This window comes from Schistocerca cancellata, chromosome 3 (assembly GCF_023864275.1).
Source record: "Schistocerca cancellata isolate TAMUIC-IGC-003103 chromosome 3, iqSchCanc2.1, whole genome shotgun sequence".
Lineage (NCBI taxonomy): Eukaryota > Metazoa > Arthropoda > Insecta > Orthoptera > Acrididae > Schistocerca > Schistocerca cancellata.
Genome location: NC_064628.1, coordinates 255,613,972 through 255,631,117, shown reverse-complemented (window position 1 = coordinate 255,631,117; position 17,146 = coordinate 255,613,972). Strand labels below are relative to the sequence as shown.

The following is a 17,146-nucleotide window of genomic DNA, read 5'->3' as shown; positions in this document are numbered from 1 at the left end:
CACATGAATGCTGTCATCACATACCCCTTTCACTCTCCACAAACCCTTCCTCACTGTCCCATATCAGAATTGGTTTTCACAACTGAGTACTGCATGGGTGACCAGATTGGGCAATATTTTGCCATTTAGAATATTACTGATAGAATTTTGAGCAAATTTTTTAAACGACTGGAACCATCACCATTTGGGCAACATAGGCAAGTCCAAGCATGTTTTTATGCACCAATTTTAATTTAATGTTGTTTGTAATGCTGTTGACCATTCCACTGCCTTGTGAAATACTGAAATATTGCAACCCTACAGTTCTACCAGTCTCAAATAATGATTCAAGTGCTAATATTAACCTGCTATGGATAAGTAATTAGGCTACTATAGTAGTGCATATGTATTTTCAACTTACCGTAATACTAGTGGATGATTCAAAACAAATTTACCTTTACTGTCTTGCTGCTAACTTATCCATAATTAGAAACTGTCACAACAACACACAGCACAAAAGCAATAAACACCAGTTTCTAGAGTGAAATTTTCACTCTACAGCGGAGTGTGCGCTGATATGAAACTTCCTGGCAGATTAAAACTGTGTGCCGGGCCGAGACTCGAACTCGGGACCTTTGCCTTTCGCGGGCAAGTGGTCTACCAACTGAGCTACCCAAGCACGACTCACACCCCGTCCTCACAGCTTTACTTCTGCCAGTACCTCGTCTCCTACCTTCCAGACTTTACAGAAGCTCTCCTGCGAACCTTGCAGAACTAAAACAAACACCAGTACTTACATTAGATTCAACTGGAAGTAACAACTGAACTGATCAACAAAACAACAGCAGAGTTCAAACATGCCCAACAATGTGCAATCGTTGGTCTTCACTACAGCACGAATTGGCGATAGGTGTTAGTGCTACTGGCATATCGATAGTTTGAATCTATCAATGGCCTTGTTGACTACTGATAGTGTGTGCCCCTTTTTCATTGTATGACTGAAAATCAAAATAGTTCCCAACTGCACTGCACAGCAACAGCACTACACCAGTAGATGAAAGAGTTGAAATAAGAAGAGAAAACCTATTGAAGAACAAGACAATGAACAGACCAGTGTTTATATGTACATAGAAAAATTTGTGCAGTGAACTGCATCAGAAAATAGTAACAAAATAAATAGTACAATAGTGTAATGTTACACAACAGCTCTGCCAGTGTACCAAGGATGAAAAAAGACATTTTAAGATGCCAAAATTGTAAGTGACGAACTATCACATGAAAAAGTGTATTTTTGCAATATAATAACTGATGCAAAACTCTATATCCCACAAAGGCTGTGGTGTCAGTCATAATAACCACACCAGCAGCAGACATCATTAGACATCAATTTCTGGCCAGTCAGTGTGCCCCCCCCCCCCCCCCCCCCCTTTCCTGTCTTCCCTGCAAGTATCCCAACAGGTACTACAGCAGTAAATAATAAACAGAGAGTGCTATGTTAATTTAGATCACCACAATTTATTTATAAGTAACAATTTTGTGTACGCATAAGTGCCTGAATATGGGCAGAACGTGTTCCAAACTCACTGGAATATGTTCAGTCAAACAAAAAAGAAATAAAAGTGATTGCTAGTAGAAAATACAAATAAATAACAACTGACACTGTTCCTCTTGTTTTACAATCTCTATAGTAATGTAAATCATAATCAGCTGTTTGACATCCATCACTGGGCAATAAATATTGCCTTGTGATCCTCATGTACACACTTCATTTTTTTTTGTTTTTTTTTCAATAATAATTTGATAAATTTTACAACTACTATATCACCAGATAAACCAGCTTTACAGAAAGAAAATAATGAAGTCATAAAGATAAGAAATTATACTAAACACTAAAGCTTTTTACCTTGATGATAGGATAATGAGGTCTGCTGGAAAAAACTGATTGTTGTGCACTTTAACAATATCTCCCACCACTACATTTCGCCACTGTATCCAAAGCCAGTGACCATCTCTTAACACTTCAACATCACGATGATTGATTTCATTGTCTGCATGATGCCTTTTCTGGATGGTGGAAAGAGGAATAATCAGTTAGGACAAGTGTCTTTATGATAACACCATGTTTCTTAATTTAAGAAATGTTGTGAAGATAGGTACAAAAAAGTGACAACTGATGTACCGTAGCCTAGCTACTGAGCTTTTGTATGAAGCTGCCTACTGCAATTTCTTTTTTTTTGGATAGAGGATTTTGTATTACACGTTAATTTCTCTTAACAATAAAGGAAGTAAATGTAACATCTCAAGGAAGAAATGTTGTTTTGATGTAACAGTCATAGAACTAATTACAGACTAAATTTTTACAGAAGTAATATGTGGCCTTGTAGACATGTATTTCAAAACTGCATTGATAAATAATGCAATATTATGGAGAACACGAACTTTTTCTCTAGTTGAATAATGAATTTACTAACTGCTATACTCAAATTAATATGGTGAACAAGAGAGACGGAACAAAAAGATTATACCCATAAAAGAGGTACAGAGGAAAAGAAAAACAAAAGACAGAAAGATAAAAGTGAACTTCAAAAGAAATAAGAAAATAAAAGAAACATCAGAGAAAAGTGCCAGATAACTGATAACATACAATTGTATAGAGGACATCTGAACAAAGATTGATTGAAGAATAACTTCTGATAAGAAGACAAATAAAGCGTAACATAAGAAGGCAGATAAAGCGTAATTGAATACAAGTTCATTAATATGTTACTGGAAAGCCCTAAATGGAATACAGACAATGGAAAAAATAAAGACCGTCACTTGCCCTACAGATGAAGCACTGGTCAGTACACATGCATATAAAAAAAAAGACTGAACTTGTATAAATTTTTAAACATCATAGTTGTATGGAGAAAAACAGTAATTAATTTACTTATAATCAATTATTCAAAATGACTGTCACAATTGCATTATTTATTTTGCCGCCAACCAGTTTCAACCCGCGATGGGGACATCTTCAGGTCAATTTACACCATTTGGTCGCTCGCTGGAGTCGTCACCCTGCCTGTGCACAGTTGGTAACTGAACTTGTAATTAACTGTTCCTTCCTCTTACTCACTCCTGCCAATTACACTACTCACTCTAATCAATCCCCAGCACCTGGACAATAAAGCAGAGAGAGAGTGTGTGTGTGTGTGTGTGTGTGTGTGTGTGTGTGTGTGTGTGTGTGTGTGTGTGTGTGTGTGTGTTGGCTGGAAAGGACATTATTCAAAAACTTAGCAAGAAAATCAACATTGTTTGTGTGCCTGTTTACCACCCAACATTTCAAGCATACAGTGGGTGCTTATCTTACTGTTTCCATTGTTTGAATATTAGTTCAGTATGACTAGTTGTGTGTTAATGAAAGTAACTGTGAAGCCATGAATAATATACATAATTTTATTGGAACTGCTAAATATGTTTTGTTGACATTATCTGTAAACCATATTAAATCTTTAACATTATGGACATGAGAAAACTGACAACACTTTCTAACATGGAAAATGAAAACAAGAAGCTCACTGATAAAATCTAAACTGATTCATAAACAGTAATTGGAATGAATTTCTTTCTTTGTGCACACTAGCATTTGAGAAGTGTGAGTGTTGTGTCTTTTAATTCTGTTCAGTGTAGATTGTGTTGATCACTGCAGAGTAAGTCATACGTGTAGCGTTGTGCTGGAGTAGTTGATGAGTAAATGAAGGGGTAACTTGAGTGCTAGGATGTTGTCCATTCAATGCAGATAGCATTAATGGGGTCACCTAGTTTAACATTCTTGTCTGATGTACAGGGTGCTGCAGCAGGAAAGACCAATATTCAAGGATATGACATGAAAAATCATTTGAAGCAAAAAACTTCATATGGAAGTAAGCTATATTCTGAATAGTTTAAGAGATGGAACACATTCCATGGACATTTGTTTTTGGGCTTGTAGTGTGCATGAATGTGTCTCATCCTAATTGCTGGATTGGTTGTAATAGTACAATTAACTGGCCACCGAGATAGCCAGACCTTATACCATTAGATATTTATTTATGGGACTGTATAAAGTCTGAAGTATACAAACAAAAGGGGATATGACAGATGAACTGCTTGGTCAATCATGAATGCTACTGCCCTCATTAGAGAACATGCAGAGATACTCCCACAAGCAATACAACATGTCCTCCCAAGAGTGCAGTTGACAGTGGGATATTTGATGCCTCATTAGAGAACATGCAGAGACACTCCCACAAGCAATACAACATGTCCTCCCAAGAGTGCAGTTTACAGTGGGATATTTGAACATGTATTGTGAACTGTACAACAGCTGTAATGTGATGTGTATGATAATGCTTAGAGGTGAACATTTTAAAAATATGTATTTTTTAATTGATACTTTGTAAAATGTAATAATTATTGACTTTATACAAGTGTAAACCAGACAATGTCCTGAATAACACAGCTCCAACAAATAATGACGTCAATGAAATGTGTTCTATCTCCAAAACAATTCAGAAAAAGGCATATGTCCATATGCAGTTTTTTTTCTTCAAATGATTGTTCCTCTCCTACCCTTAGATACTGAGCATTCCTACTGGGACACTCCATATTGTTCACCAACTATGATGTCAAATAATCTTCCTGCATGAGACAAATTGGACTATATTTCTCACAAATATGAGTTTGTTCCCACACTTATCAAGGTTGAATTTCATCCCATTGTACATACGAGGATGTAATCAACAACCTCAACAGTATTTTCATGACTGCATGAGGATATCTGCATTTTGATACAACCATGTTACCAGAGTTCTGTGAATCATTACTTCAGATTAATATTTTCCTTGCTTCAAGTGTCCAGTGGTGAGATTACTGCACTCACAATAGTATCAACCTTATGACTTGCTAGTAGCAGAGGTGGGATGCTGGTCTCTGTACTCCACGATGGGGCTGGTTCTGAATGTTATGGTCACTACACTATTGTTGACATCCAGCCTTATACTGATTGCAGATCATTTGCATTGTGCCCAATATGGCAATGTATCCAGTCATGGTAACTGATAAAAATGAACAGATACCTAGTTGACTGTCATCCTTGTCACCGACATATTGAGCACAGCAGTTGCCACTGAGATTGTGATTTCATTGAACTGTGACACTTAAAGTAGTCATTTGACACAACAGATTTAGTAAGGCCCCGCGACATCAAAGCCACATACCGTACCAACTATTTCATTCTTTGAGACATCTGTGTCTGCAGTTACCTCTTATGTTAGTTGGATCTGCCCTTTAATGTGTGACAACTATGACTGGAAGATACAAAAGGAAAACATGGAGGAATGCTGTCAGAGGATTGATATATTGAAAGCATAGGGAACAGAACTAGGAAAGCAAGATAAAAAAGATAATTTGAGAAAAATAGAAGGATTATTTCTACTCTGATGGGAGGTAGCAACATGGGCACAGAGTATCATGGATGTTAGTAAGTGTAGTCCTTGCTGAGATTCTAATGACAATCAACAAAAATAAATTATCCTAACACATAAATACTATTAATTTAGTAATTCATAAGTTACATTTTCTTGATAATATAGCCAGCTGCTTTATGCAACTTCTTGTCCATTTCTTTTGTAAATATGTTGCTATAGCATAAGTAATGATATTGATCTGCATTATATTTATGTTCTCTGAAGAAAGATTACTTAATGGCAAACTGTATAAGCTGTATTAGACAGGTGCTCAACAAATGATGTTATTTTTTAATAAGTAATTAAAAGTACTATCTAAAATGTAAATTATACTCAACTTCTTCAGCAATAAAAAATAACCAGAAACATAGAGCTAACAATACAGTGTTTTACTACAAAAGTTCCAACTGGACCCAATTATATGACTTTCCCTTAATATTACTTGCAAACAGGCTCAGCATGTGCTTACATGGGAATCTACAGTTGAAAGTCGAATGCAAACCAAAATGCAACTTGATTTTATCACATTCTCAAAGCAGTGACAGAAGTGTAATTTGTGCTAATTGCCAAAGAAAACCCCAATCCAACAACTGAAGACTGAACCAGAAACTTCTGGATTTGTGATCATACACCTGCACATTGACTCTAGTAAACAACTGCAGTTAAACACCAGTAAACTTCAAAAACCAAATTAAATCACTTCTGGAGCCAACTATAACTCTAAAATCTACTAGTCTGGAACATGAATACAGTATAAAATGTAATGCAAGTATATAGACAGCATAGAAGGTTGTTAATAAATCTTTAATAGAGGGTGCTTCATAGAGATCCAGCAGACATTTCAAGACTATATCTTCTACATGAACAGAGGTTGACAGTTGGGGAGAATATGAATTTATACAGAAAAATTAAAAGTTTACCTCAGCATCAACTGTCAATTGCCAGTTGATACGATTGCCAGCAATGATCTTCCCAGTGCAGCTACATTAATTGCTCTTTCACCATACAATTACATGACAACATGCTGGAAATTTTATTTTTCGACAAGGCAGAGTACTACTGCAATGGCACGTCCATGTAAGAGCATTTCTAAGCAATGTGATGCCTTGATAATGGGTTTGTCATAATGGGTGTATGGATCTCAAAATCCCTCGTTGGCCTCTAAGGTCAGCTGATTATATTATGTGACATCTTTTGTTGGCGTTTGTGAAAGGCCCGGTCTAGGTGCTCCTCCCCTTTTTCAATGTTGTTGTTGTGGTCTTCAGTCCTGAGACTGGTTTGATGCAGCTCTCCATGCTACTCTATCCTGTGCAAGCTTCTTCATCTCCCAGTATCTACTGCAACCTACATCCTTCTGAATCTGCTTAGTGTATTCATCTCTTGGTCTCCCTCTACGATTTTTACCCTCCACACTGCCCTCCAATGCTAAATTTGTGATCCCTTGATGCCTCAAAACATGCCCTACCAACCGATCCCTTCTTCTAGTCAAGTTGTGCCACAAACTTCTCTTCTCCCCAATCCTATTCAATACCTCCTCATTAGTTACGTGATCTACCCACCTTATCTTCAGCATTCTTCTGTAGCACCACATTTCGAAAGCTTCTATTCTCTTCTTGTCCAAACTAGTTATCGTCCATGTTTCACTTCCATACATGGCTACACTCCATACAAATACTTTCAGAAACGACTTCCTGACACTTAAATCTATACTCGATGTTAACAAATTTCTCTTCTTCAGAAACGCTTTCCTTGCCATTGCCAGTCTACATTTTATATCCTCTCTACTTCGACCATCATCGGTTATTTTACTCCCTAAATAGCAAAACTCCTTTACTACTTTAAGTGTCTCATTTCCTAATCTAATTCCCTCAGCATCACCCGACTTAATTTGACTACATTCCATTATCCTCGTTTTGCTTTTGTTGATGTTCATCTTATATCCTCCTTTCAAGACACTGTCCATTCCGTTCAACTGCTCTTCCAAGTCCTTTGCTGTCTCTGACAGAATTACAATGTCATCGGCGAACCTCAAAGTTTTTACTTCTTCTCCATGAATTTTAATACCTACTCCAAATTTTTCTTTTGTTTCCTTTATTGCTTGCTCAATATACAGATTGAATAACATCGGGGAGAGGCTACAACCCTGTCTTACTCCTTTCCCAACCACTGCTTCCCTTTCATGCCCCTCGACTCTTATAACTGCCATCTGGTTTCTGTACAAACTGTAAATAGCCTTTCGCTCCCTGTATTTTACCCCTGCCACCTTCAGAATTTGAAAGAGAGTATTCCAGTTAACATTGTCAAAAGCTTTCTCTAAGTCTACAAATGCTAGAAACGTAGGTTTGCCTTTTCTTAATCTTTCTTCTAAGATAAGTCGTAAGGTCAGTATTGCCTCACGTGTTCCAACATTTCTACGGAATCCAAACTGATCTTCCCCAAGGTCGGCTTCTACCAGTTTTTCCATTCGTCTGTAAAGAATTCGCGTTAGTATTTTGCAGCTGTGACTTATTAAACTGATAGTTCGGTAATTTTCACATCTGTCAACACCTGCTTTCTTTGGGATTGGAATTATTATATTCTTCTTGAAGTCTGAGGGTATTTCGCCTGTCTCATACATCGTGCTCACCAGATGATAGAGTTTTGTCATGACTGGCTCTCCCGAGGCCATCAGTAGTTCAAATGGAATGTTGTCTACTCCCGGGGCCTTGTTTCGACTCAGGTCTTTCAGTGCTCTGTCAAACTCTTCACGCAGTATCTTATCTCCCATTTCGTCATCATCTACATCCTCTTCCATTTCCATAATATTGTCCTCAAGTACATCGCCTTTGTATAAACCCTCTATATACTCCTTCCACCTTTCTGCCTTCCCTTCTTTGCTTAGAACTGGGTTGCCATCTGAGCTCTTGATATTCATACAAGTGGTTCTCTTCTCTCCAAAGGTCTCTTTAATTTTCCTGTAGGCAGTATCTATCCTACCCCTAGTGAGACAAGCCTCTACATCCTTACATTTGTCCTCTAGCCATCCCTGCTTAGCCATTTTGCACTTCCTGTCGATATCATTTTTGAGACGTCTGTATTCCTTTTTGCCTGCTTCATTTACTGCATTTTTGTATTTTCTCCTTTCATCAATTAAATTCAATATTTCTTCTGTTACCCAAGGATTTCTATTAGCCCTCGTCTTTTTACCTACTTGATCCTCTGCTGCCTTCACTACTTCATCCCTCAGAGCTACCCATTCTTCTTCTACTGTATTTCTTTCCCCCATTCCTGTCAATTGTTCCCTTATGCTCTCCCTGAAACTCTCTACAACCTCTGGTTCTTTCAGTTTATCCAGGTCCCATCTCCTTAAATTCCCACCTTTTTGCAGTTTCTTCAGTTTTAATCTACAGGTCATAACCAATAGATTGTGGTCAGAGTCCACATCTGCCCCTGGAAATGTCTTACAATTTAAAACCTGGTTCCTAAATCTCTGTCTTACCATTTCAATAAGATTAGGCGAACTGTGTTGCTGCATAGGAACTCCACACATGCTCATAAAAGTATGGAATGAGCCAGAACACATTTGGATGTTTCTTGTGCATCTAGTGGATGGCACATTGAACACCTGTGTAAGGTAAATAACAACTTTTATTCTAAACGCAACTGTCCAAAGTACCCAAATCGTTTGTGCATGCATGTAAAATATATAACTTTGTAAAAGCGGGCAATTATTTTGAAAATAAAAACTTTGTAGTTGTATGTGTTAGTTAAAATTCACCCCTTCTTTCTATCTTCATTCATGTAGAAAACATAGTCTACTGAAATCCGATGAATCTTTTCAAAACACCCTGTGTATTATGATGGTATGCAAACTTTCCAATGAAAGTTTCAATCCAGAAATCAATCTTAGTCTCTGAAAGATCTGCTTCCTTTAAAGTCCTTCAAGATAATACCACGCAACCATGATGGGGAGCCTCTGAGAAATAGAAGGGAAGAAATTGTAATATGCAGCTTTCACACACTCCAAATGTCATACTTAGGTGGCCCAATCTGGAAAGTCTAATGAGCCATCATTAACAATATCAGAGTATCCTTAACATATGAGTGATACTTTCAATCAAAGAATTACAGTATCCTTCAAATCACATTTCTGCTATCATATCTTTTTCAACATAGGTGCTAAAGAGAAACAACCTTCTCTATCTGCACTTAATCTCTCAATGGACAAAGTATTCCCCATTCACATGCTGATGATGTCATTTTTTTAATTCTCTTAAACAGCAGTTACAAGTTAGGGACTGGAGGTGTAACTTGCAACTTCATTACATGACCAGTCCACTTAATTCTTCTAACTTTTATCTTTACCGTAAAGACAGCTTCTTTAAACATATCAGATCTATGTTCTTTTTTCAGATTCACAGTTATCTTCACCACTCCAAAAATTATGCATTCATCTTCATCCACTCCACGATGCTAACTAATCCAGGTGGAGTTATAACTTTTGCCACGCCTTTTAGAATTTGCCTGCCTCCACCCTTCCCAGAGCATATGTCACTTCTGGGTGCAAAATTCAAACATGGGAGTCGTTCTGCCCCACCCAGAATTAGACTTATAGATGCGTATTTTGTTACTATTTTCCTTCCCTAGAGACTTTCTGCTCTTTAAGACATTTGACATGTGTAATAAATACCTTTTGTTTGCTTTCTGAATTCTAATGTTGATTTCTTCTTTAACATTATCTGTTGCATAGATATATAAACTGATTTACATGTTCACATGTTTCAGTTTGGCCTTTCAAGATGTCATTCTTGAAAATATCTTGTTTTGTAAATATTTAACTGTCAATCAGGTTCTGTGAGGGCTTCAGTTAAATGCTATTTGAGAGCTAAAATTTCTCTTTCATTGTCTCATAAGAGAATTATGTCAGCAGTGTGATGTTATAAAATAAATTACATCTCACATCATAGGCGGACAAAATAACTGTACTAATAAGATGAATTGACTGAGAACAGCAGACTGAAATACAGCAACATTTCACACAAAAAAGTGAAAGAATGTTGATCTGCACATCTGTCTCCGATGTTCATTTCCATACATGCCCACAGCACAGAGCACAACTGACATTTTGTGTCTGCGCTTTGGACCCTTATGGTCCTTCTACAAAATAAGTTTATATGTGTTGCTTGTCTGTTCTTGATATAATCTATAGAATACAATGAATGAATAAATTAATTAATTAATTAGCATAACAACAAAAATTACTGTAACGTGTAACCATTACGGTCAGCTCTCTTTTATGTATGAATGTGTACTAAATCTGATGTCTTCTGTTAAATGAATCTCTTTCATGCGGCCACTATTAATGCTCAGGCCATTATTAGAAATCTGACTTGTCACCTATGTTTTTCTGTTTACATTTCCTCCTTCAACCCACTAGATCTACCAATCACGGGTTCCACATATGATACATGTTTTATCCTTAGATCCCTTTCCATTAGTTCCTCAGGAAACTTGTGATTCAGAAATGTAAAATTTAAGTATTATAAACTTGATACAGTCCAAAATACTTTACTATTTACTTCTGGTGGCCAGTTTCAGTTAAACAATCTTCAGACCAAAACTAGTTATCATAAATAAAGGTTTCTTTTTCATGATGCTTAAAACTATTAAAATTTAAGTATTCACTTATGTGTTTTTCTATATTATTACTGTAGATGCTTTGTTAAAGGAAGATGATCATTTATCAGTGATGCACAAAAACCTTCAAAATATGACAGCTCTCATACTTACAACATCTTCAATAATCTCCTTTATAGCTGATACACTAAGGATGAACACTAGAGGCACCAATGTGGTATACCGTCCAGTAGGAGACACATCAGGAATTTGCTGTTGAAAAATATCTTGTTAGTTCACGTAAAATATTTATAAATCATGAGTTACAACTACTCTGCATTGAAAGATTTACTGAATGTTAATTCTACTTTTTGTCAGGAACTGATAAAGCATCAAACACATTATTTTTTTACACACAGGAGGAATTTAATCAGCTGAACAGTCTCTTCAGTTCCCATTCTCATTAAAATAAATATGTTTAACTATGTCTTTCAATGATATTATACAAATTATGTTAATTTGCTGACATTTTTCTACTCAGACTATTGCTCATATTCTGCTACGGTACACATCTCAGTATGCATAAACTGAAAGAATATATCAGATTCATATAATTACTTTCTTTTTGATTTTGATTTTGGTTTTCTTGTTTCTGTTATGGCTTCATCCCACTTTCTGGTTATTCCCATATTCATGATACCATTTTCCTACATGTAACACATATAGAATTTTCCTTTGTGTAAATACTGTCAGTAGAAACATTTTAAAGTGAAAAAGTTAGTCCACACTTTTGAAACTATTAGTTCATTCCTCAGGGAGGAAAGAAGGATAGGTCATGGACAATTAGAAAGGAAGGAAAGGTCACTCAAACACAATATTTTAAGATCTTTAAACTTGCAATGCAGCAACAAACATCCTGCTACATTCGCACGCAGCTGGATATTGGTACGCACATCAGAGCTCCTTAACAAATGGAGAAACAGGTGGAAGAGGTACACAAACCAATGGTAGGCAAGCAAATAGTGATAGACAGAGTGCAGACAAACAACAGACGACAACAAGAACATACAACACGGATGACAATGAGGCAATAAGCTAAGCCTTCACCACAAGGACAACGACAAGGCCCGAAGCAGCGGAGACACAAATTCGAGACTTGACAAAAGAGAGTAACTGCATGACAAGCAAGGTAGCTATCAAGTAGTCTTAGTACGGCAATGATAGATCCAATGGGTTGGGTTGATTTGGGGGAAGAGGCCAAACAGCAAAGTCATTGGTCTCATTGGATGTGCCCTTTCAAAGGAACGATCCTGGCATTTGCCTGAAGCGATTTAGGGAAATCACAGAAAACCTAAATCAGGATGGTCGGACACGGGATTGAACTGTCATCCTACCGAATGTGAGTCCAGTGTGTTAACCACTGCACCACATCGCTTGGTGATAGATCCAATGATATCACGCACAAGCACTGCATTGACGAGCTGTGAATTGGGCGGCTGCCTATATACTTGCTATGTGGAACACTATTGGCCACCATATTTATGAGGAGTGAGAGAGTGGCACATCCACCATGCTAGCACAGAGCTGCACAGATGTTGTGCCCCCTAACAGACATCTATGTCCACCTCCTCTGGTGGGCATTCGACCTCCAAGGCACCGGATGCCAGATATCCTACTCGTAATGATGGATGCCTAGATAATATTATAGTTAATTTACTTAGAGATGAATATGTTGCTACTTTGGCCTAAGTAGCTTTCGCAGATCATGATCCATTACTTTTACATTTTATCATAAACAAACAATTTATTCCAATGAATTTAATGTGACATGGGCACGAGGGCAGAAAGAGGTGCACATTATGTTGTTTACTGACAAGTTAAAGAACACAAATTAGGACTCTGTATATGAGTATCAAACAGGAAAATCTGAAAAGATGAAATGATTTTTTTTTAATAAATATTAGGACTTATGGTACTCTTGTTCCCCATCAATAAAAGTTAGCTCTTCAGGTAAACATAAACATACAAAACTTAACTTTGTATACAAAAGAATTAGCAGAAATTAAAGAAAGCACGCTCATCCTGTATCGAATATTTAAATGTGAGGATAATTGAGGGGTGAGCAGGGGGATCTGGTTTACAATGATTACCATAGAAATAAAATGTGTTACAAAGCTGAGCTCATACAAGTTGAAAAAAGTACCATGTGAAAGGTACATATGAGATGCAACAAACACACTAATCTCAGAACAAACAGAACACCTTGAATGACTAGAGATAGGATGTTCATATTCACAGGACATGTACATTAGTATATTCTGCAGAAACGATTAGCATTTTAGTCATCTTGGTTCATCATGTGTTGTGTAGCCTAGAAGGCATAGTGTATGCCATGAGCCCTAATAACTTGTTCTATGTGGTGATGGCATTGATGCATATAAGGCATGAATGGTGTCCTGTGGTATAGGCATCCATGCTGCATTCATCTGATTCAAAAGTTCATCTGTGGTGGTTGGCATTGGGTCACAGCACTGCACCAGTCATTTCACCATATTCCACACATTTTTGATTGGTGGCAAGTCTGGTTAGCTAGCAGGTCAGGGCAAAAGGCTGCCAAGAAGGCATGTGTTCATACTGCAATATGGAGTTGTGCATTGTCTTACTGGTGTTGTGCAGAAAGTGTATGGCTATGGGCCACAGGACGTCATTCACGTAGGTCACACTGGTCACAGTGCCCTGGATGTCTACCAACTGAGAGTTTTGGTTGTACCCAATAGCAGCCCACATCATAATGTTTTGAGCTAGCACTATATGTCTTGTGCAAATGCAGTCACTGTGATGTCTGCGGTGAACCAAAATGAGACCATCATTTTCAAACAAACACAACCTGGATGCTATCTGATGACATTCCTGTCCCCAATGACATCATTCCATACACCATTGCTGCCTAGCATGTTTCTGCACATCTGTCAAAGATAAGTGTAGAAGTGGACAACAATAAATGGCAACATGTAATCTGAACATTAATATTAATATTTTGATTGTAACTGTAACATGCTGTCGCCGAGAGCGCCTATTCTAAGCTAGTGGTCAACGGCAAATAAAGAATAGGATAAAAGGGACCGACATGTGCGGACGAGGAGAAACACATCTCCGATCTGAGGGATCTATTCTTCCTTTCTAAACTTTCCCAGCCTCTCTTTCTTTCCTCCATGAGGAAGGATTTAGTAATTCCATATGCTAGAAACAGTTTGCTCACTTTCAAATGGGTGTACTGATAGTACTGGAATTTGATCCCCTGGAGCTAAATACTCGACGGCCATTCTGCCTCTCTGCAATTTTATAGTTTTCTCCAGTGAATTTTCCTTTTAAGACATTTTCATTATGTTTCTCATTTCTTTTTCATCTGCCTGGTATCTTCACAGTCTTCTTCACAAATTGACCCTAATGTGTTCAATAATTATTTGATTTTGTATAACTTAATTTGGCTTTTGTTTCTTTTGCGCACTGTTTTCCTGATGTCCAGCTCTGCCCAGTACTCTTCTTACTTAAAGTCCATGTCTGAAACTATAATACAGTCATATACTTTCCCTGTATTTACTATCTCTTTATTGTAAAATGTTTCCAATAAGCAACAAAAACCAGCATTCTGTCTTGTACAACAGCACTATTCTGTTGTAGTACTCACTGGAGTCTCTTATGAAAGACTCTGTACTCTTGGCGGTCTGCATTCCATATTAAAGATTCCAGTCTTGTGGTGTCAAACAGCTGTAACGATACATACAAAACCAAATGAGGAAAAATAACTGATGAACCTGACAACTTTTTCCTCCCATTCTATAATGTTATGTTTGAATGTACAATCACCACACCAAACTTACAATTAATTCCATGGTGCTTTTTGACATATACATTATCTAATGGAAGGAGTAGAAGTAACCACTTACCACATAAATAAGATATTGAGTGCATATAAATGTAGGCTTCTGCAGCCACTGTCACAGGCAATAAATTTTTTCTGGGTTTGTGACTATCGATATGGAGAGAGCCAGAACAGCTTTTACTGATCTAGTTATTATGAATTTTAAGTTTGTCTACTGATTTTCGTAATTCTTTGATGACTGGAAAAACCAAGGTGAGGTGACAGACTGACCTAGGGAAACCAGAGCCTAGGTTAGGTTGTAATGTGATAATTTGGTTGTGAATGGCGAAGCCAATAAATGTGAAAGCAAAAAACATGGTTGTGGTGACAGACTGATCTGACTGGAATGTGATCATTTGCTTTTGAGTTGGCAAAGCCAATGGATCTTACAACGAAAATGAGATTACTGTAATAGATTGATGTTCAGTGTAGCCCGACATACACATTCACCACTATAATAACCTACTTGCACATCTTATATCTGATTTTACCAAAATTTCCAATGATGTGGTTACATTCTAACCTTATACAACAGAATACCAGCTAACTTGATTAATGAACCATAGGAAATTACTGATGAGAATGTCATTGGCTACCTACACCTCAATCATGAACTGTCATTCAACTTCCCCAGAATCATCGTGCTACCAACAGAAACACACAATGGAAAAGCCACCAATACATAAGTGCACTTTTACCAAGATTAATGGAATGAAGACATGGGGCCAGGGAATAAAGGAGGTTGAGGCCAGGATTGCGGGATTGAAAGATATGTTTTAAGGGCAATACTAATCTAGGAAATTTAGAAAAGAGCTGGTATTGGGAGTGTTCACCTACTGGATTAATAAACACATTGGCTACACTAATTTTTTTTTCCTACAGCAACTGCTCTTGTGCATTTTTGAACTAACTGCATCAGCAACATACATGCTGATCAATCTGACAAGTTGGTCTTCTTTATCCACCCCACAGCAATAACTCTTCTAGACTGCAAATATGAATAGCACATACTGTGTCTCATCAACACTAGAGCTTCAGTATCTACTCACACTGCATCCTCAATCAATTTACATTCTATCTCAGTCTTGCTTTCTCTAATTTTCTTCATTTACTTCCGTCCCTGTCCCCTTTTGCTTTCACTTTCTACTTTCATTCTCTTACTTTTCAATGCAGTGCCTTTCCTTCCTCTCTCTTGATCACTTGTTGTTATTTCTTTTCTACCTGTTTCCTTTTTAACAATTCTACCCGTAACATTGCCCTGCCTCCGATCTCACCCTTTAGTGGAAGTAAGTATTATTAATTTTTCTGACTCTTATCCTGCATGATGATCATGTTCCTCATCTTCCTAATACACAATGTCACTTCATTTCATTGTCATAAAATTCTGGTGTGCCTATGAAAGCATAGCATATGCACTCCCAATATTGACACTACTTCTTCAGTATGAAGAACTACTGTCTCTTTTGTTGCACATCAGCCTACAAATAATTTCATCATAGAAGCAGCTTTAATAATTATGTTTTCTGTTATTTTTACCAGAAAATGGGATAAATACACAAATCAGGCACAATTCAATATAAATGGGAGAAAATCATTAAGTTATAAAGAAAGTATTTTGAGCAACTGACATAGGCCTACTGGTATAATCAGCTGCTTATACTAAAAACTCAGCTCACGAGTGAGTGTAAAAATAATAGCTTGCATACATTTTTAAACAAACCTGCAACAGTGCGATGAACAGAAAAAAGATGTTGGAGTAACGCCGAAACTGCTCAAAAAGGAAGCTTGGTACAAAAGAGAGCATGTTGTATTTGGCAGTGGAGATGTGATTACTGCAGTATTTGCTTGGTTGTGGACGGTTCACAAATATAATTCGGTGCTCCACTAGACCTCCTTCCACTTCCTCCGTGATGCCCGAAGTCGTCTCCACATCTTCATCTAGAGAAAGAGAAATATCAAAATACGACTGTCAGTGACATTACCGGTATACATTTTCTGTAACAGGTATTCTTTGTTGTCTACTGATTTATTCATTCTGTAATAATTACAAATGATTAGCAAAAGACAATGAAAACTAAAGGCATACATGACCTGAACACACAAACATTTACATTGGAATATCTGAGGTTGATTTCCCATGATTTTGTTTGCTGCAGGCATCCTA

The 17,146-nt window shown here is 37.3% G+C and overlaps 1 protein-coding gene across 7 annotated transcripts in view; it reads right to left on the bottom strand.

Annotated features, from left to right (window-relative positions):
* Positions 1 to 17,146, bottom strand: part of LOC126174902 (probable phospholipid-transporting ATPase IA) — a 639,177-nt gene that overhangs the window by 215,148 nt on the left and 406,883 nt on the right. For all 7 annotated transcript variants that reach the window (XR_007535496.1, XM_049921326.1, XM_049921325.1 and 4 more), the window contains exons 2-4: positions 16,703 to 16,920; positions 11,235 to 11,333; positions 1,883 to 2,043 (exon numbers count right to left, since the gene is read on the bottom strand). Coding sequence is in view for 6 of the 7 variants with exons in the window: in XM_049921326.1 (XP_049777283.1) it covers positions 1,883 to 2,043; positions 11,235 to 11,333; positions 16,703 to 16,920 (478 nt within the window). In the remaining variant the exon portion in view is untranslated. The remainder of the gene's footprint in view (positions 1 to 1,882; positions 2,044 to 11,234; positions 11,334 to 16,702; positions 16,921 to 17,146) is intronic.